At 38.8% G+C, this 20,553-nt stretch overlaps 1 protein-coding gene across 1 annotated transcript in view; it reads right to left on the bottom strand.

Moving 5' to 3' along the window:
- LOC148855637 (ADP-ribosylation factor GTPase-activating protein AGD4-like) overlaps window positions 1–20,553 on the bottom strand; it is a 106,656-nt gene that overhangs the window by 82,882 nt on the left and 3,221 nt on the right. Inside the window, exons 2-6 of the mRNA XM_088984933.1 lie at window positions 18,043–18,119; window positions 17,233–17,333; window positions 15,871–15,941; window positions 9,046–9,108; window positions 3,759–3,804 (exon numbers count right to left, since the gene is read on the bottom strand). Coding sequence (XP_088841059.1) covers window positions 3,759–3,804; window positions 9,046–9,108; window positions 15,871–15,941; window positions 17,233–17,333; window positions 18,043–18,119 — 358 coding nt within the window. The remainder of the gene's footprint in view (window positions 1–3,758; window positions 3,805–9,045; window positions 9,109–15,870; window positions 15,942–17,232; window positions 17,334–18,042; window positions 18,120–20,553) is intronic.

Below are 20,553 nucleotides of genomic sequence, written 5' to 3'. Positions count from 1 at the left end.
TGTCAACAGTTGTTGTCCTATAATATCATACTCAAAATTTAGACCAGCCAGGAACTCAAATACTTTGTTAGTTTCAACTTGTCTTCTGTAAGTCTATGCATCTCTCCTACTTTCCCATTCTATTGTCTCAAGATGGTCAATTTCATGCCACAGAGATTTTAGGGTTGAAAAAAAAACAGAGACGTGTTTCTCTCCTTGTTTGAGATTTCTAACTTCCCATTTCAGATCATAAGCCCTAGCAACATTAAGGGGCTGAGAGTAGGTTTCTTTCAAAACATCCCATATTTCTTTAGATGTTTTTGCCCATAAATAATTTCGGCTGATGTGTGGCTACATGGAGTTACACAGCCATGTCATCACCAAATAATTTTCCTGAATCCACCTAGCATAAGTGGGATCCTCCTTAGTTGGTTCCTTCATATCCCTAACAAATAGTTCAGCTTTCCTCTTCCCCCAATGGCCATCATGGCTGATTGGGCCCACTCTAAGTAGTTTGAACCATCAAACTTTATAGTTGTAATCTGGAAGGTGTTTTCAAACATGCTACTTGAACCAGTCCCAAAAGCACCCTCCCCTTGGCTTTTAAACTCCATTAATGATCAATAAAAAAAATTCCTAATTACTTTACCAGTCGGCCTACTGGGTCTGCAGCAAGTAATAGCAGTAAAAGAAGCCCTAATTTCAGTGATAGTCGACCTATTCAGACTGATAGCAGTAAAAAAAATAACAGTTCTGTTGTAACAGTCCTGCTGAAACAGCTCTACTGGATCTTCCAGAGAGCAAAGAAATCGAAAGAGACAAGTCCTGAAGCAATAACAGCCCTGAAACCTGAGGGTTTTCTCTTAAACCCTATCAAGGTATTCTTGCTGCCGATCTTAAGAAAGATTGAAAAACTTACCAGAAAATTCTGAAAAGCTCTGATCCTGATGAAAAACTTCTGGGATTTTGATTCTCTCAGTTTTGAAGAGAGAAAAAAAAAAAAAAACGACCTTGAACCAGAAATCTTCTGAAATTCTGATTGCCACCTCTAGTCTTGATCAAGTACTGATCTTGATCCTCTAATCTTGAAGGGGAAATTCTGATCTTGAACAGAAATCCTTAAAATTCTGATCGCCACCTCCAGTACTGATCAAGGATTGATCTTGATCCTTTTCTCTTCCTCTGATTCTTCCTGGTTATCAAAGGTACGATCCAATCTTTGGTCTGCTGCTGTAGATAACCTCCAAGAATCAGCCAAAGAGAGCTTTCTCTATTCTTCCAGCCCTAGGAAACTCTCATGTGGTTGACTGGATCAAACTCACATGAGATTCCCTAATCCAAGCTCTGATACCAAGTAGTCGTACAAGACTACACATTTGAACAGAAAATAAAAGAAACTTAGAAGAGTATAAGAGAGATGGAGAAGAACTCGTGGAAGGGTTTTAGAAGGAGAGTGGTTGGTTGTTTTAAACAGCCACCCCATCCTTTGAATTTATATACATGCTTTCATAATTGTAATAGGACTTAATGTTTTACATGGATGGATAAGATAAGATTAAAACTAATCCGACTAGGAAAGCTAATCCTAATCAAGACTTAATTAAATCTATGCTGTCCCACGAGTATATTAATGTGGGGTCCATAGTTTCCTACAGTTTTAAAATGTGGAGGCATGACGCGAGGCGTTCCACTATCTAGAGGCGTGAGGCGTAGTTCAGAACGCAAGATAAATAAGCCTCCCGAACACAAGCCCCCTTGAGAGGAGGGGGGTTAGGAGGAGGATGAAGAAGGGGGGATCTCATTTTTTCTTTATTTTTAATAAAATCTTTTATATTAAGAAGAATAAAGATGCATAACATTAGTTGAAAGGGAGGGGTCTTTTCTTCCCTTATCTTTCTTCCCTTCCCTTCCCTTTCCTTTCCTTTCCTCTTTTTTTCTACTCTTTCTTTTTCTTTCCCTTCCCTTTCTTTTCCTTTCCTTTTTTTTTTCTTTCTTCTTTTTTTTGTCTTTTTATATCAGATGTGCATGAGGCACATGAGGTGTACGCCTCTTGCACGCCTAATGAAAAAAGCGCAAGAGGCGTACGCCTCAAAGGTGTCAGCGCCTCTGGCATACACCTCAGGGCGTTTTGGGACCGCCTTGCCTGGAAGCGCGCCTCCCACGCTTTTTAAAACACTGGAAGGGGATTAACAGGTTGACTATTGAAGGGGACTCAAAAGTTGTTGTAAAGTGGCTAAAAAAAAGAGGAAGAAGCAATCTAGAGATTAAGAAATGAGTTCAGATGCTTTAAGCAGGCTTCTAAAGATATGGAAATTCACATAAGATGGATTAGGAGATCAGCTAATAGCATAGCTGATGGTCTAGCTAAGCAAGGAGTTCAAAGGCAATCTATGTTCTGGGCTATGTTATAGTTAGTGGGATATCCTTTGGGGCTTGTTTGTAACTAATGAATTTCTTTGTTGGGTTACGCTTGGGTCTGTATTGTAATTAGTGGGGTTTCTGTGGATGTTTTGTCTACCCACAACTTCTTTTGTACACATCCTTTTAATTTAATGAATCATTTCTGTGTTGCTGATCAATATATATATATATATGATATCGTTAACTTTTTTCTCAAAAAATATATATATGATATCAGTTTACAAATGATATCATACTTGAATGTGGTGGACAGATGACTAGTTCTTTAATTTTTAAAGCAAATGACCAGGGTTCAAGCCTCTCCACTAGTCCACTTACAATTTCTTTAAAATACGTTTGGATTAAAGCAATATATATATATATATATTGATTGTCTTGGCTGACTCAAGATTGATTCAAAAATTCCACCTTTCGACCCAGCAAGGTTTGACAATTTTGGGCTAAGATCAGTCCTTTCATCAGCATTACCAGCTGTGGCACCAATCATTTTGTTCCACACCAGTTATTAAGTGCATATGGCCCACAATCACTCAATCTCTCACTATGGCTGGTCTGGATCAAGATGATTGGTGCCATAGCCAGTAAAACAGTTACCAAATTCAGTTAACCCACCCTTCTGAAAGAGATGAGCAAGGAGTTGAGTTCCTTTGTGTTGGGGGTTTTTGGTCTTTTTTTATTTTGTTTTGCTGAGCTTGAGGGAGTGTTCTGAATGGTAGGAAGTCTGGAGTTGGTGTTGTAAATTGTTTTCTAAATGGATCTGTAATAGTTTTAGCATGGTTTGAAGTGGGGAGTGTTGAATTGGGAGGTGAGTGGAGGTTGGTTTGTTCCCTCAGGTACTGGTCACATTTCTTGTAATTTCTCTATTTCTTTTAGTAAAATTTGTATTTACCTTCAAAAAAAGTTGATAAATAACCACCTCATTGGTTACCCCTTTTATGATACTGGTTGACTGGTTACAAGTTTTTCAGGTATCATAGTCGAACCCAAATATTTATTGCAATTTAGATCAAACAAAGCCCGAGGTTAATAAATGAGATAACCACCAACAAGAATGTTGAAAGAGAATGGATAATGGTCTTCCAAATGTCAATTCCATCTAAACCATAACACAAAGCAAGTCAAGGTTGGGGCCTTTCCCTTGAGAAAAACAAAAACAACGTACAGCAAGTATTCCTTCATCAAGAGAAACAAGAAAATATTGTAGCCAAATTATGGAGGCTCTGGGAAAAAGAATGATAGACATGTTGGAAAATTGAGTGTTGCTTAACTATAGTTTCAGCATGAAGCATCTGATGTAAGGAAGCCACTATTTAGGTTATTGTAAAACAGAATGAAGTAAAGAACAGGATCTAGGAATACCTGATCATAAGCATGTGTGGCTTTGTCAAAGCGTCGACGACACTCCTACAGAGAATACAAATAAATACACAAACTAAAACAAGAAGGAACTTTAAGGCAGTTCAATGAAGAAATAGGAGTGCATCCACATGATATAACTTTAAGCCAAGCAATGTGCTAAATGCTCCTCAAGAAACTTGCTTTTATTCATCCTCAATAACCTGCTTTAAGGAAGTTTAATGAAAAAATAACCTCAGAATGATTTGAATGATGCAAATAGTGCTCCCTAGGCTGTGTTTGGTCACAGTGCAATTTTATTTGCACTCATACAAATGAATGGGAGTGCAAATGAAAAGAATGCAAACTTTGGCTTAATTTTATTTTGGGTTTTACTTTATTCTGTTTCAGGTCTTATTTTCTCCATTTTTACTGCAATCGAACAAAAAAAGGTAAATTTTAATATAAAAATAAATCATGATTTGCACCAAAATCATTTGCACACCATGGTTTTGCATCAGTGCAAATAAATCCGCATTGCAACCAAACACAGTCCTACTTTCCATGCATACATACATAAGTACATACATACATACAGATATATATGAATTTTGATTGGTAACTTCAAATTTCATTAAACAAAAATGAAAACCCCAAGTTATACATTCATTACAATTTGTTAAAAGTTGAAAGAATGTCTAGAATTTTTTCTTTTTTTGATAGGAAACAACGGTAACTTTCATTAGAGAATTGAAAAGATTACAGACTTACCACCCACAAAATGGATGGAAAAAAAAAACAAAAACAAAAATACAAACAAAGCCTCCCTAGTAACTCCTTGCTTAGCTAAAGTGTCAACCATTCCATTTGCTGACCTTCTTACCCATTTAAAATGCACCCCAATCTCCCTTGCTAAGCTAATAATTTCTCTTAGAGGCTGTCTAAGAGACCAAACTCCCAAGTTTCCAGATTGCATCCACCCTATTACCAGCTTGGAGTATCCTTCCACTTCTAATTGCTGCATTCCCCATTGTTTCGCCAGTCTCAAACCTTGAAGTAAGGCCATTACTTCTGCCCTTAATGAATCTCCCAGCCCAATTGGGCCCAAGTAAAGGGCCAAAACTTTTCCTTCCTCATTTCTGAACACACCCCCAACTCCCGACTGACCTGGATTACCCAAGGAGCATCAAAGTTTAGCTTCACCCTGAACTGAGTTGGTGGTACCCAACTTTCTGCATCACAGGGGAGGAAGAAGAGGATACAGCTATAGCACTCCAATTTCTAATTAAGTCAGCTGAGGAGAAGTCCTTGAAGAGATGATGTACTTTCAGCATAACCTTGATGGTGACAACCTCAACAAGTACTTCCTTAGATTTTTCTTGCCCTAGGAAGATCCTATTGTTTCTCTCTTCCCAAATTGACCATAGGATGGTTGCTCTTGTTAATTCTCCACACTACCATGCCTCTTTTCCTTGGTTAAAAGGGAAACAATCTGTTTTCAAATTTCTAGTCAAGCTCGGGCTAGGGTCCGGGCTTCAAACTTTATATGAGGGTCGGGCTCAGGCTGGGCTCGAGCTTGGACCTAAGTGTGTCCTACTGATACATATTCAAAGCCCGGCCCGGCCCATGAACAGGTCTATCTACAACCAAACAAAGAAGAGAACCAACCCCAGAAATAAGAAGCAAAAGGACAAGAAATCAAAAGATGAGTCACCACCTCACCATTTCTTAAGCAAAGGTAACAGACATGGGGAAAGGCAACAATATGGCCTTTTTCTTTTAGGTACATCCATAGTATTGATCTTTTGAAGAGCCACTTCCCAGCAAAAAAAGCCCTAACCTTTGGCAGCACAGGAAAATGCCAAACTTCTTTAGTAGGAAAGGAGATGGACACAATAGAAGACTGAGCTAAGGCGTTGAAAAAAGATGAACAAGAGAAAGTCCCTAGAGAAGACTCTTTCCAAATTCTACTGTCTAGGTAGAAAAGATCTAGGAAAACTGAACTCAACATAGTGAACAACTCATCTGCAGAAGCCAATTATGAATCCCTCAACCCTCTTCCTAAACCCAAATTCCAAGTCCCCTCAAACACACGAAATGAGGAGATGGTATTGAAATTATTTAGGGAAAAAGAATGCATTACCGAGAATCTACCCTTAAGGGGGGTGTTCCCAAGCCAAAGGTCCTCCCAAAACAGAATTTTATTACCTGAGCACACATCAAATCTGATGAAAGGCTGAAAGGAAGGCAAGACTCCACCAACAAGACTAAGAATTGTTGTGGCTAAAGAACTTCTTGATAGAAATGGAAATGCAGATTGATACTCCGATGATATTATATTGTGACTATCAAGCTACCATAAACATAGCCCACAATCTTGTACAACATGATCGTACAAAGCATATAGAGGTTGATTGACATTTCATTAGAGAAAGAGTTGTCAGTGGAGAGATTTGTCTACCTTATGTGCGGTCTGAAGACCAATTGGCTGATTGTCTAACTAAAGGTGTTCCCAAATCAAAACTTGACAACAATTTGAACAAGCTGAGCATGATAAATATCTATGCTCAGCTTGAGGGGGGAGTGTTAAGAGTGTGAGAGCATTTCTGTCCTTTTATGAATATTTGTATTTGGGTGCCTATTCAAGGGCACCTTTGTAATTTTGCTTGTGAAGTAAAATGAAAAGCCCCTTGGTGTGAACAGTAACACACCAAGCATTCTCGACACTCTTCTTCCAACATATCTACACCTTTCAACTAAGAGATTAAGGATTGTGTCTTGAATAGGGTTATTCATTGGCTAAAATCTCAAGATATGTTCCACCAATTCTACTTTAACAATATTTGGAGGAATTGGTCAACAGTGGAAAGTTGTTCCCCTTCCAAGGTTAGAGTAAGAACAAGCTGGGCACCTCCTCCTATAGGCTTCTTGAAGTTGAACTTTAAGAGTAGCAACCAAGGTAACCCAAACCCTTCTGGATTGGGAGGAATCTTGAGGAATATTAGTTGTCCTGCAAGGTGTACAGTTTGCAACTCAACTAGGGTTGGAACTGCTAGTAGTTGAAGGGGACTCCAAGGTAATAAGTAATAAGCATGTTTTTTTTTGATAAATAAATGAACTTTTTATTGATTTGGAAAAGTTAGCACATACAAGCAGCCCTTGGAGAGGCACGAGCTGCGATCAATCCTCTTTGACCCGCCACCTTTGACCACTTGTGCATAAGACCTGCTACACGCCATCTTTTTTCCTTGTATGCCACTCTTTTGATCTTCCTTTTGCATCAAACCTTCCAGCCCCATCAGCTCCTGTTTACCCATTTTGGTGAAACTTCTTTTCCCATTTGAACTCACCAATCCCCTTGATCCATGCAATACATCTTCTTCCACTTTTTCATCCTCCTCCTTCCAGGCCTCCTTCCACAGACCGCTTCAATGGAGGAAGCCAGTCAAATCGAGTAGAAGCAGCCCTCCACTCTTAAGTCTATTTTCCTCGGCAGATCTTCTGGCCTTACTCCACTTAATAATATAGCAGCTGAGCGGAGATCCCCCCAGAAGACACCCGTGAGTCGCCCTCCACACAGCTAAGCTATAGATTCAGCCACTTCTTGCCTCCACAGGTGGAATGGCAATCCCAACAAACGTACAATCACATCATCTTCAACAGAGAACTCTTTAGAGTTGGAAAAAGGACTCCATCTAAAAATTGTAAATAATCCAAGATCTGATTGAATGGTAGTTGCAGACAAGTCTAACCTATCTTCAACCAGATCCAACAAAGCCTTACAACTCCCAAAAGGTGTTACAATAAACATACCTTTCAATTTCAACCTCTGTATCAGTAAGTCTGCAACTATCCTCCAATCACTGACATGGTTTTTCGCTTGGATTACAAACTTATTCTCCCAATCTTCCTCTTTTGATAGAGCAGCCATCTTACATTGCCCATTAGTCTTTGCCAGAACCACTATCTCTTGTCCCAGATCTTCTGTATTACTACTGTTTTCTTTAAGCTCTTTCAATTCTGTTGGGACCTCTGCTTGTGCTTTTACCAGGCATTGTAAAAACTCATTAAGAATTCTGCTTCTTACCCTTTCCAAAAAATTCTAGTAAGGCTATATATGAACCTTTGTTGTTCCTTTTACATTCTACAACATACCTCTTTCCTTCTTCAGAGCCAAACTCTTCCATGTCTTTTTGCTTCCCTTTGAGACTTGCTCCAAGCACAAAGTCCTTAAACCACTCGATCACTCCACCACCCTCCAGTAACATAGTAGCCTTCTTAGCTTCCCTAATCTCCAACCCCAGCACTCCTTTAGATCTCCATTCTTCAAACAGAATCTTTTGCTTCCACCTTCAATGCCCTTCTCCAACGACCTGCCATCTTGAATCTCTCCTCTGCCTCTCCCATCTTAACACTCCTTAGTTCCTTGAGCATCCTTTACCCTATGTTGCAAAACCCAAAGTCAGTAGTTTGGTGCTTCAGGGATAAAGAAATTCAAAGTGCTGACGAGGAATATGTGTCTACGAATACAATGGGCGGGGAGATCAGCAAATGCTATGGATTATTGTCTAACCAAGCAAGAGGCAGCTAGGGAACTATTGTATTCGGCAGAATAGTAACTTGTTTTAGTTTTCTTCTTTAGTGGGAGAGGTCGCAGCTCATGCTTCTCCAAGGGTTGCATGTATTAGCTATTCTTTTCAATCTAATAAAATAACTATTTATTTATCAAAAAAAAAAAAGAAATTTTAATTTATTACCTTGATTGAGGAGACACCGTCAGACTGGATCAAGAGACAGCTTCTTTAATTCATCAATCTTATATCATTGTAGAGATATACTAAACAAGTGGCCCGTGGTGTAAACACTATTAATCCTCTAATTTATTTGCAAATAAAATATTTATGATTTTGAAAAAAAATAATGTAGTTGCTAATACATCAAGCATAATAATGCCCATTTATTGTATGGTTAATTCTATACTATGTTTTCCACCTCTCATTACACTATTAAATAATGGATAGTATCAATCATTGAGAAAATCCATTTACTCCAGACCATGTTTTCCTCTTCATACCATTTGACATTATCATGGATGGTAGCAAAAATATTAAGTGGTTTCTTTTCATTTTTCAATTGGCAACAAGAAGATCAACAGTAAAAGAAAATACACAAGGTTTTTCTGCAGTCTCAGAACGAACACACAAGGAAAAATACAATTTCTTACCGGTAATGTTGCCTAAGCTACTAACATCAGCTGCAAAACTATTAAATCATGCAAAATGTTATGATCAAAAGAAGAAAATGGATCACCTTTGCACCTTCTAAATCAACTTTCATAAACTCCGTCAAACGGTCACTTAACATATGATCTACCTGCAATATGATATCCTAACACATTTTAGAATTATGATTTCAATCCAAGGTCCAATTATAAAATGATAACAGAAACTGAGCCCTCCCCCCTATTTTTTTGGACTTTGGACATGTAAAATCAGCATGGCCAAGTAGTCAATTAACACTGTACATATGCAGATGGCACTATGACAGTAGAAACCATTCTGAGGAATCAACATAGGTGATCCACGCTAAGATTGGTTCCATCATATGGTTGTTATTATCACAGTATTGCAATTTACCAGAGATCCGCAAACAATATACCGGATGATTCAGAAGAAATTTTACGCAGTTCACAAATTCTAATCATCTAGTTTCGCTTCATTCTGGTGTGTTGGTAACTGGTAATTCTAGGAAATTCCCGTGAAAGGCCATACCACCTGAGTGTCCAATATATATCAATTGCCAACTGTCCTTAAGGAATGTCAATTGGGTATCTTACTACTTACCCTTCAAGAACTACCCAAATGAAACATAATTCTAACAAAACATAGTAGTACATAATACCAGGAAAGAACACAGATTATCTATATACACAATGCTCAAAGTTCTCAGTGGCACAAATAAATAAATAAATAAATAAATAGTTAATGGAGTAAGATTCCCTGTTTCATGACAGTAAATCAGCAAAGGTGCTGCCTGATCCAGGCAAACACCCGAATGAACTGTTCAACCTAGAGGACAATGCCTTAGCCGGTATTTAAGTGGTCAGGGACCAGCTGAGGTAGTCAAACTGAAGGCCTACAATCACATCACTGACTTACTATTCCAACATCAAGCAAAAGAAAACTTTAATCCTTGCAAAACAAAAAGTAATTTTGTTCCAAGGAAATTTCATTATAGAGCCAGAGTACCTCAACAACAAGATTCCTGAACCATTTCTAAAGATGCCTCCTATACCCAAGGGACATGGCTTGCTAAGGGCACAGCCATCGAAAATGTGGTTTTACTTCCCAACATCTGGGGCTTGACAAAATTCTATTGTGCTTCTTTATGGTGCAAAGGCAGACACCATGTGCCAACCTCTCAAATGGAATCCGGATGGACTTCTTTTAGGGCTCAGCCTTGATGAATATCCAAAATAATACCTACAAGCATACTCTAGTAACCACATTTTAAATCATAGACAATCAAATAATCCAATAACTACAAATTCTCAAATAAAAAAGACATTTCAGAAAAGATATACCATACTGCATGAAATTATTAGTCCTCTACTGAGGACCACCATATACTGCTGCACTAACTGACCATAGACTCTGATACCAAATTGAAAAAAGGGCCATTTTGCAATGTTGGTCTAGTTATTTGGGGTCTTTGAAAAGGCATGATAATACAGGCCTACCATTTCAATTTTATCCATAAAGCACCCTCGCAGGGCCTTGAAACCACATTCTAATGCTCATCAGCCCAAGATTTTACTATTGGGCAAAGCAATGGCCCTACGATTTCTTTTACTCATAACTATAAAGCGTATTCATTGGGTCATTCTACTGGTGTTGAATCCCATCTAAAACAAATGGAGGATCTAATCCAGTTGTTTGAACTAGATTGAAGGGAGGAAGATGAAAGCAAGAAAATCTGGTGATGTGCGATTCTCAGAAGGAGCCAATGGCTTACTCCAGCAACAAAGTGGAGAAGGGAGGTGACGGTAGAAAAGTGGAGAAATTAAACAATGAGGAAGGGGATAAGGAGTTCAGTGCTAGGGGAGAGAGAACAAAAGGGGGATTATAGGAAGGAAGGAGGATAGCATTGTCTGATTATTAGTTGGAATTGAGGGGATTAGGGAGTGCAACAAAAAAGAGAAACTTGAATAAAAAGAAACAAAAAAGGTTTGTTTTCTGATGTGATTTCAGAGAGAAAAGAGAAGAAAGATTAACCCAGAACCGAAGAGAAGAAGAGAGAAGAAGAGAAAAGAAAGGGTGCGGTTGATTATGTCCAGCCACCCAACTAATGGTAGGAAGGAAAGGGTGCAGTTGGTCCAGAAGTCTAAGGTCGAAGTTGAAAATGGAACTTCAAGAGGCTCTACTTAGGGAGGAAATAAGTTGGAAACAAAAGTCGAGGGAGAAATGGATTAAAGAGGGGTATGGTAACACTAGGTATTTTCATGCTATTGCAAATGGTAGGAGCAAAAAACTTATCTCTTGCTTAGAAATTGATGGCAGGGAAATCACAGATCGAGCAAAGATAGCTAAGACCTTTGTGGATCACTTTAGATCGATTTATTTGAGGCCTCTAGGTGAAAGATGGTCTGCTGGAACGCTGAATTGGGAGTCAATTGATGATTCTCAGCTCCAATTCCTGGAAAAAATGGTTTGAGGAAGATGAGATCAAGGAAGCAATTTTTGCTATGGACAGATCTAAAGCTCCAGGCCTAAATGTATTTACAATGGCCTTTTATCAAGATTTCTGGGAGATCATTAAACTGGATCTGCTTAGAGTGTTTAAAGAATTCCACAGGAATATAATTAATCAGGGGCTGAATTCTATCTTTATAACCTTGGTACCAAAAAAGTCTAATGATACTCACCCCAAGGATTTCAGACCAATTATCTTAGTTACTAGAATTTATAAAATAATTGCTAAGGTGTTATCTCTGAGGATTAAGAAAGATCTTCCTTCAATCATCTCCCACTACAAGGAGCCTTTATACAAAACAGACATATCGTGGATCAAATTCTCATTGCTAATGAATGTGTTGAGGCCCAAAAGAGATCTAAGAAAAAGGGTGTGGCAATTAAGTTGGACCTGGAGAAAGCTTATGATTTGGTGGATTGGGAGTTCTTAATTAGCATCATGAGATCTAGTGGTTTTGGAGATTTGTTGTATAAGTGGATCAAAGGTTGCCTGCAAACCAGTCACTTTTCATTAGTTGTGAATGGTTCGGTGGTGGATTTTATGAGAGCAATTAAAGGTCTTAAACAAGGAGATTTCCCATTCATTTTGGTGGCAAAGGTTCTTAGTAGGTCGATTGCTATGGCTAACCAAATGTAGAGCCTTAAAGATTGGAAGGTGGGAAGAGATAGAAAGGTAGTCTCCCACCTCCAATTTGTAGATGACATTTTCATCTTTTGCGATGGGAAAAGTAGAAATAGGGTCGAAATTTTGAAGTTGGTGGTGAGCCCCTTTGAAAGAATGTCAAACTTAAAAATCAATTGGAACAAGAGTGTGGTGGTTGGTTTAAACATTGAAGAAGAGGACCTAAACTCATTTGCGGAGATTCTAGGGTGTAAAAGATGGGAGTGGCCGCTGAAATATTTAGGTTTACCTCTTGGTGGCAACCCAAGGTCTGTAAGCTTTTGGAATCCGGCAGTTGAGAGAATTGAAAAAAGACTAGCTGGTTGGAAAAGGAGGTACATTTCTCTAGGGGGGAGAATCACTTTGATAAAATCAACCTTGGCTAACCTCCCTACCTACTTCATGTCTGTTTTTAGGATGCCTCAAGCAGTTGTGAAGAGGGTGGAAAAACAAATGAGAAGCTTCTGTGGGAACCGGAAGATAGTAAAAAGGATCACTTTGTGAAATGGGAAAAGGTGGTGAAAAGGAAAGAAGAGGGTAGGTTGGGTCCAGGTAACATCAATAAGAAAAACCTTGCTCTTCTAAATAAATGGTTGTGGTGTTTCCCCTTAGAGAATGACAAGTTGTGGCATAAAGTGGTTTTAAGTATTCATGGGCTTGCTAGGAATGGAGGGGATGTCGGATTCGGCAAAAAGCTAATCTTGCTGTGTCGTGGAAAGCAGTTCATGGTATTCTTCCTCAATTCCTTGAGCATGTCAGGTATGATCTGGCTTCTGGTAATAGGATAAGATTCTGGGGAAATGTGTGGGTTAGGGATATTCCCTTGAGTAGAAGAAGATCAAGACTGTAATCAGTCTTGAATCCTAAAAGGTTTTAGGTTTGCAAAACAGAAGAGAAAGTGAGCGAAAGGAGAGAGAATAGAAGAGAAACAAGAGAACACAAGTTGTTGAAAGGAGGGACAGATTCTTACTGATCTGCCGCCGCCACTCTCTTAATATTTATAGGTTATGTTTAGTACATAATGGAAAGGACACATCTGCCCTTGGTACTTACATAATAAATAAAGTAAATAAAAACTGAATTAACAAACTGACTCAAACTGACACTACTATAACTGAAACAAATAACTACACTGCTGTCCTACGAACACAGTGGGGACCACTGCAGTGGGGCCCACATCAGTGTTCTCTACACCTTGAAAGATATGTTTTTTTATCAGAAAAGAGAATTTTAGTTGAAATTAGGTTAAAATAAGGTTTTACAACTTTGTGTATGGGATTAAATCTCCCATACTATTACAAATCCCTTGAAAGATATGTTTCCCTCTCTGATTTCTTTGGGTCTCCCTCCCCCAGGAAGGGTTGGAATTTGGGGTTAGTAATAGACCTTAGAGAGTCAGAAATCTCATCACTGTCTAGCCTATTAAATATTCTAGATTGCCTTGTCCTTGATGATATAGGGGATGACAGTAGGGTTTAGTCTCAGTCCCTTCGGATTATTTACCTGTAAATCCTTTTTCTCTTCCCTTGTGTCCACCTCCCTTTTCCATTCCTTTCCCGTGGAAGAAGTTTGGAGTGCCCCTATCCCACCCACCCCCCCCCAAAAAAAAAATCAGTGCCTTTTGTTGGGCAGTTTATCATGGGTGCATCAACAAGTGTGATATGCTACAAAAGAAAAGGCCAAATTGGTGTTTGTCTCCTAATTGGTGCATTTTGTGTAGGTTGAATGGTGAGAATGTTTTTCCATCTTTTAATCTCTTGTCCCTTGTTGTATTTGGAAATGGTTCTGCTCTCTTTTTGGTAGCAGGTGGATCCCTTGTGTCAGCTTGGAAGGGCTCTTTAGCCCATCTTTTCTGAGGAGCACAAAGAGAAGAGGTAGAATCTTATGGAAGTGTGCAAAGGCAGTGGTGGTGTGGTCAATTTGGGAGGAAAAGAACTTAAGAATCTTTGAGGAGGAAGAAAGAAACAAGGAGGCAATATTGGAGACTGATACTATAAGAGTTGCATGTTGGGGAAAGCTTCGAAATTATTCTCATATTTCTCAATGGAAGACTTTCTGAATCTAGAGGTAGATTGCTCTTTCTTCCTCTAGGAAACAAAAGGTCATGGAGGCTTGGTGTCCCCCAAGTGGCGGGTGGATGAAGCTGAACTTTGATGGAAGTAGTTTTGGCCATCCAGGGCCTTCCAGAATTGGTGGAGTGTTTAGAGATGGGAGTGGGAACATTTGTGGTTTGTTTTCAGGTCCTGTTCATGGCTGTTATTGTTGGGGTGCAAAAAGCCAAGTATATGGGAATTACAAGGCTGATTGTTGAAGGGGACTCAAAAATAGTCAGTGGTTGGTTAAAAAAAGGAGAAGGGGTTTCATTGCAATTCATAAACAAATACAGAAGGTTCAAGTTGCTATCAAGAAATATGCAAATCCATGTAAGATGGGTTAGGAGGTCTGCTAATGATTTGGCGAATGGATTAGCTAAGCAAGGAGTTCATAGACACCATTTGTTTTGGGCCCAATGTTAACTGTGTGAGGGGTTCTTTGTTGTAAAGGATCTTTATCCTAACAAGTTCTTGTTGTACTCTATTTTTCTTTAATCTTAATATAATTTCTTGATTTGATGATCAAAAAAAAAAAAAACTATAAAGCATATTCATTGAAATTGAAGTGATATGCATAATAATAATAATCTACATCTTGTCCCAAACTATATGGTGTTGGTTATATGAATCCTGTTTCGCCATTTCATTCTGCTCAGTGCCATATCCACTGTTAAATTATAGGTACTTCAATCATTTCTTATTACTCCCACCCAAGCAAATGAGATTAAGGAAACCAAGAAGATTCAGTCTAACCTACAATTAGCTACCTTCATAGCAAAGCCGAAAATAATGTCAGGTGAGTTAAAGGAAGGACGGGAGCAAAGACTTGTAATAACGGCAAAAAGAAGGATAAGAAGCTAGGGTGAAGTTGGAGAGGCGAGTTAAAAGCATTCCGAATCAGAGGGGTTATGATGATCCCCTATACAAGCAAGATGAGATGTCTTGGGAGCAGGAGAGTTCTTGGAAAAGAACTTTTGTGTTTTAGATTGTTGAAGCCATGTAGATTTCTCCCCCTTGGTCACTCGTGTTGTTTCTTCCTTTTATGTAGGATTGGTACTCTGATAATTGACTTGTGTAAGAAAGATGACTATCTTGTTTTGGACATCGGTGAAGATAGAAGCTAAGATTTTTATCTTTGAAGAAAGGTGGATTAAAAAGAAGACAAGAAGACTTTCTAGTGATTAGGGAGTGGAAGAAATTGACGGTGTTCTTGGCAGTAGAAGCAGTTGATTGGTTTTTGAGATTTTTAAACTCAGCTTTTAGCTCACAGAGAATTAGCGATTGGAAAGGTGCTTTGGAGTTAGAACATCGGAAGAGGTATGTTGCAGAAAGGAGAGCAAATAGAAATGGTAGGTTTTATTTTTCATGTGTGTGCGGGTGGGTGGGTGGGTGGGTAGGTGGGGGGGGACTTTGAGGCATGGGGGGAACAAGGGGACTTGATGCAAGGCAACCTTTGGGTTTTCAATGTATCTGATATAAGCAATAGAAAGCACAAAGATCATCAGATTATACTAGGTGAAAGTTAAGTTAAAACAAGCCAAATACTAAACCATGTAAGAAAATAATAAATATGATGGCAAGCCAAGACTTGACCATTTATTGAAAAGAGAAATGGCAATGGGGAATTTACCTGGGAGTGAAGAAGATCCTTATATGCAGCCATCTCCTGAAATGCACTAATGAATTTGGATATGATGGGCCCTACAAAAGTGATAAATGGGTGAGCAAATATTGGGCATAAAATGAAATTCAAAATCTATTACCTAAGAATACATGTGTGTCTCTGTCATATATATAGTGTATATATGGATATAAATACATATAAAGGTATAGACACTAGCAATAGTTAAGATTTTCTATTATGTGTACAGACACATTCAGTAGAAATCCCCTAGACTCAGTTTGAAAAAGTAAACGCAGGACTAACCAACATCAATAACTGGGTGCCCTGTATAAAATATTCTAGAAGAATCAACCTAATAGGATCATTTTCAGCACAACCAATCCATTGTTTCAGGAAATAAAAGCATGAGGTAAAGGAAATAAATGAATAAAATGGTTTTGCATAATTCAGACATACATAATGTCTCCAGTGAGACCTACTTAAAAAGTCAGTCCTAACCCCCATTGGAATTGTGCCTTTATTTCTAGCTTGCTTGCAGACTTTTTTTTTGTTAATTTATATGTAGTAATTTAATATTTTATCTTCTAAATGTGAATTTGTTATTATTTATCAAGAATATTGTACTGATAATCAGTGGGAAACAATCACATGATTGAGGAAATACATCACTTATTGATGGAAATATCCCAACAAGTGATTGGAATAACTGCTAGGGGATGCCTATGGGTCAGCTCCTAAAGGAGGTGAACCAACATGATTGAGGAAATACATGGAATTTATTTATTAGTGGGTTCACACACTATTTATACTCATTCTAATCACCAATCATTAGTTCAACAGTTACAGAAATTAAACAAGAACTACTCGTTTTCCACTCTTAATATAAAGGGCAGCCCAATGCACAAGGCTCCCACCAATGCAAGGTCTAGGGAAGGAAAGGACAGATGTACGCAACCTTACCCCTGCACATACAGAGAGGTTGTTTCCAAGATTTAAACCCTGGTCACCCGGGTTGCAATGGAGATACCTGTTTTAATTTGAAGTCATTAAAAAGCCATTGAAGTCCTGCTCCTTAACATTGAGAACGTATGTTGTGAGCAAATAGCATTGGGAATGGTGCCAAAGAGTATAAGAAGTGGACGACCAGTAGGAGATTTGGTTATCTATAGATCCTGGACCATCATGGTTATTTTATTGGTTTCTAACAACCCCATGCACCTATGCATGTGTATCACACATCATTATCCATTTATTCACCATGGTTATCATATATGATGTTCAGATATAGGCTGAGCCCTAGCCCATTACAACCTCTTTCATGATCCATGAATGGATACAAAGAAAATGAACATGAAATGCTTCAACAACCTCCTACTGATATACTAAATAGATCATCATTTCCACCCCCAAATGCTTCCAGAGATTCTGCAAACGCAATATCTCCATTATATGCCTCTCCAAGTGCTGCCCTGCAAAGATTGAAATAAAAAATTAGAAACCTCTCTTACTGCCATAACTGCAACATAAATTTCTGAACATGGACAACTACACGGTGCATTAGAAAGAATTAGTTATGCAAAATGGTGCCTGTATACAGATAAATAAAGATGCATGAATAGTAACAAACTATGAATGAGAATATAACACAGAAATGAATATATATCTTTTACATTGCAGTCTTGGTAATCCAGGCACATCTAGAATTGGAGGTCTAATACAGATCATGGTAACAACATTCTTCTCAGATGTTCAGGCCCAGTTGGTTATAGCAAGTACCTTTTCAACCCTCTTGATCAGCAGTCTACCCAAAACTTCTGTCACTAGAACAAACGGCAAAGGAGAAAGGTCTCCTTGCCATAACCCCCTTGAAACTTGGAAGAATTCTGTTGAGACCCCATTCACCAACACTAAGAAAGAGACTGTAGAAATGCAGCCAAATATCCAGCTTCTCCATCTTCCCCCAAACCCCATCCTCTCCAGCACCTCCTCCAAGAAACCCCATCCCACATGATCATACGCCTTCTCAATATCAATTTTACATATTAGACCCTCTATGCCACTTCTAATTCTTGCATCACAAAGGATCATAGACTGCTTGAGAGAGTGTACAAGGAATCATAGACTTTATAATTGGATACAATGTAATTGATTCAACAATAGAACCATGGATGTACTTACACAAATTTCTTACACCCATTGTATAGTATTTGGCAGCGATCTTTTAACTCATTTGCAATATGCTCGAGAGAGCGCATCTGCTCAATGAAAGAAAAAATAAAGAAAAAAGAAAAGAAAGGAAACAAAAGAGTGTCAAGTTAACATCCAGTAATATTTTAAGTAAACATAAGGTTAAATAGATTACATAGTGACCAACCATTACAACGGATTGCTTGAATTAGCTGATTAATAATCTCATTGTGAGAGATTCAATCCCATTGGCTAAAAGAAATCCCATGAAAATAATAGGGTCAGCAGGCCTTTTTATCAGTATCCATAAATTGTATTAAATTATATAAATATATATATATATATATATATATATATATATATACACACAATACAATACAGCTCAACAGCTGACAGTAGCCCTCTAATATAATCATATAATCAAGGTTTCTATTTTCTGTAGGACTCTTTTTTAGATTTTTGTGATGGCTGTACAATTAAAGAAACTTTAGGCCCGCCATATAATTTTTTTGGTAATAAATAAAAAAGAACATTCATTGATTGATAATCAAGATGTCAATTAAAGAAACTTTACGCTCAGAGGGTGGTGAGAGATCATCAACAATAAAAGATAAGAAAAAGCAGAACATCAAAGATGTCAAATACAAGAAAATTGAACCAACCACTGGTCTCCCCACATTTAGAAGTTTTTTTTTTTATAAATGATTGATAATTTATTCATAATAATCAGAATGAAATTACAAAACAGCCTGCCCAAGGAGAGGCACGTGCTGGTACCTCTCCTCAACAACAACGAAGTACTACATCAGACTAGGAGATGAGAGTTTACAGAGCTGCCCAGAAGAAATGTTCCCTTGATACCCCTTGCTTAGCTAACCCATCCGCTATGGTATTAGCTGCTCTACCCACCCACTGATAATTAACAGTCATGTTCCTTGAAAACCAATTAGCATTCTTCATAATATCCCTGTAGCACCAAATATCTGAAGCTGGATTTTTTAACCAACCCACAATGACTTTGGAGTCTCCTTCAATAAGCAAATTCTGAACTCCTAACTGGTCTGCAATCTGAATACCTTGTACTGCCGCTAGAAGCTCATCTCTAGTAGAGTCCCCTATACCCACGGAGCCTGAGAATAAAGCTAATACATTACTATCTTTATCTCTCAGCACCCCTCCCATCCCTGATGGACCTGGATTTCCTTGGCTGCTACTATCAAAATTCAGCTTTGTCCAGCCTTCTGAAGGAGGCACCCACAAAGCTGGTACCCTGTTCTTCCTATTACTGCTACTAGCCACAGCTATCCAATTCTTCCTGTTACTGCTACTATCCCTGATGGACCTGGATTTCCTTGGCTGCTACCATCAAAATTCAGCTTTGTCCAGCCTTCTGAAGGAGGCACCCACAAAGCTGGTACCCTGTTCTTCCTGTTACTGCTACTAGCCACAGCTATCCAATTCTTCCTGTTACTGCTACTATCCCTGATGAACCTGGATTTCCTTGGCTGCTACCATCAAAATTCAGCTTTGTCCAGCCTTTCTGAAGGAGGCACCCACAAAGCTGGTACCCTGTTCTTCCTGTTACTGCTACTAGCCGCAGCTATCCGGTTCCTCCAAATGTCATCAAAGGAATATATTTTAAAGGAATCCAATGATCTCAACCAATGGGTTGCCCTGGTCAAAATCCAATCCTTTACATTCTGAAAATTTCTCTCCTTCTCTTGGAAAATCCTCGCATTTCTTTCTTCCCAAATTGTCCACAAAGCAGCAGCTCTAATGCACCTCCACATTGTTTTACCAATTTTTGTGGGCCACACAAAGAAGTACGGGTCAAAGAGCCGATCTACGGCTGTGGTCAAATTCCATCTGCAACCAAACAAGGCAAAGATCCAACCCCAAATAGCATCAGAAAAGGAACAGGTTAAAAATAAGTGAGAGCAATCCTCACCATTAGCCCTGCAAAGTACACACCAATTAGGAGACAGACACATAGAAGGCCTTCTCTTCTGCAATAAGTCTGAATTGTTGATTTTCCTATAGAACACCTCCCAGCAGAAAATAATAATTTTAGGAGGTACAGGTTTAGACAAAATCTCCTTAGCTGGGAAACCTAATTGTCCCGAGGGAGAACAAAGGGACTTAAAGAAGGAGGCACACTGGTTTTAATCATGACCCCCTTTCTTCCCCCTCGAGAGAACCCAAGAACTGCAGAGGGCAGGGAGGAGGGGGAAGAAAGGGTTTCCAAACTTAACTCCTTGGTGGGGATAACAGAGGGGGCCTTGTTTTTCACTCCAGCCAGCTTGGAAAGGAACCCAAAGTCCTCCGTCAAAGTTCCATCATCAACACTATCAGGCTTCCATACGTATTCTTCTCTCTCCACCTCGTAGCTATCTATCCCCTTAGCCTCAAGACATGGAAATTCTTGAGATAGAGTGCAGTGCACAGAACCTGAGTCCTTAGTTCTCTGTAGAGTAAGGACTGGAGCCCTCATTCACCACAGGC

Source organism: Nelumbo lutea, chromosome 4 (genome assembly GCF_056320005.1).
Source record: "Nelumbo lutea isolate HS-2025 chromosome 4, American lotus-T2T, whole genome shotgun sequence".
Lineage (NCBI taxonomy): Eukaryota > Viridiplantae > Streptophyta > Magnoliopsida > Proteales > Nelumbonaceae > Nelumbo > Nelumbo lutea.
This window is presented reverse-complemented; position numbering and strand designations above follow the sequence as displayed.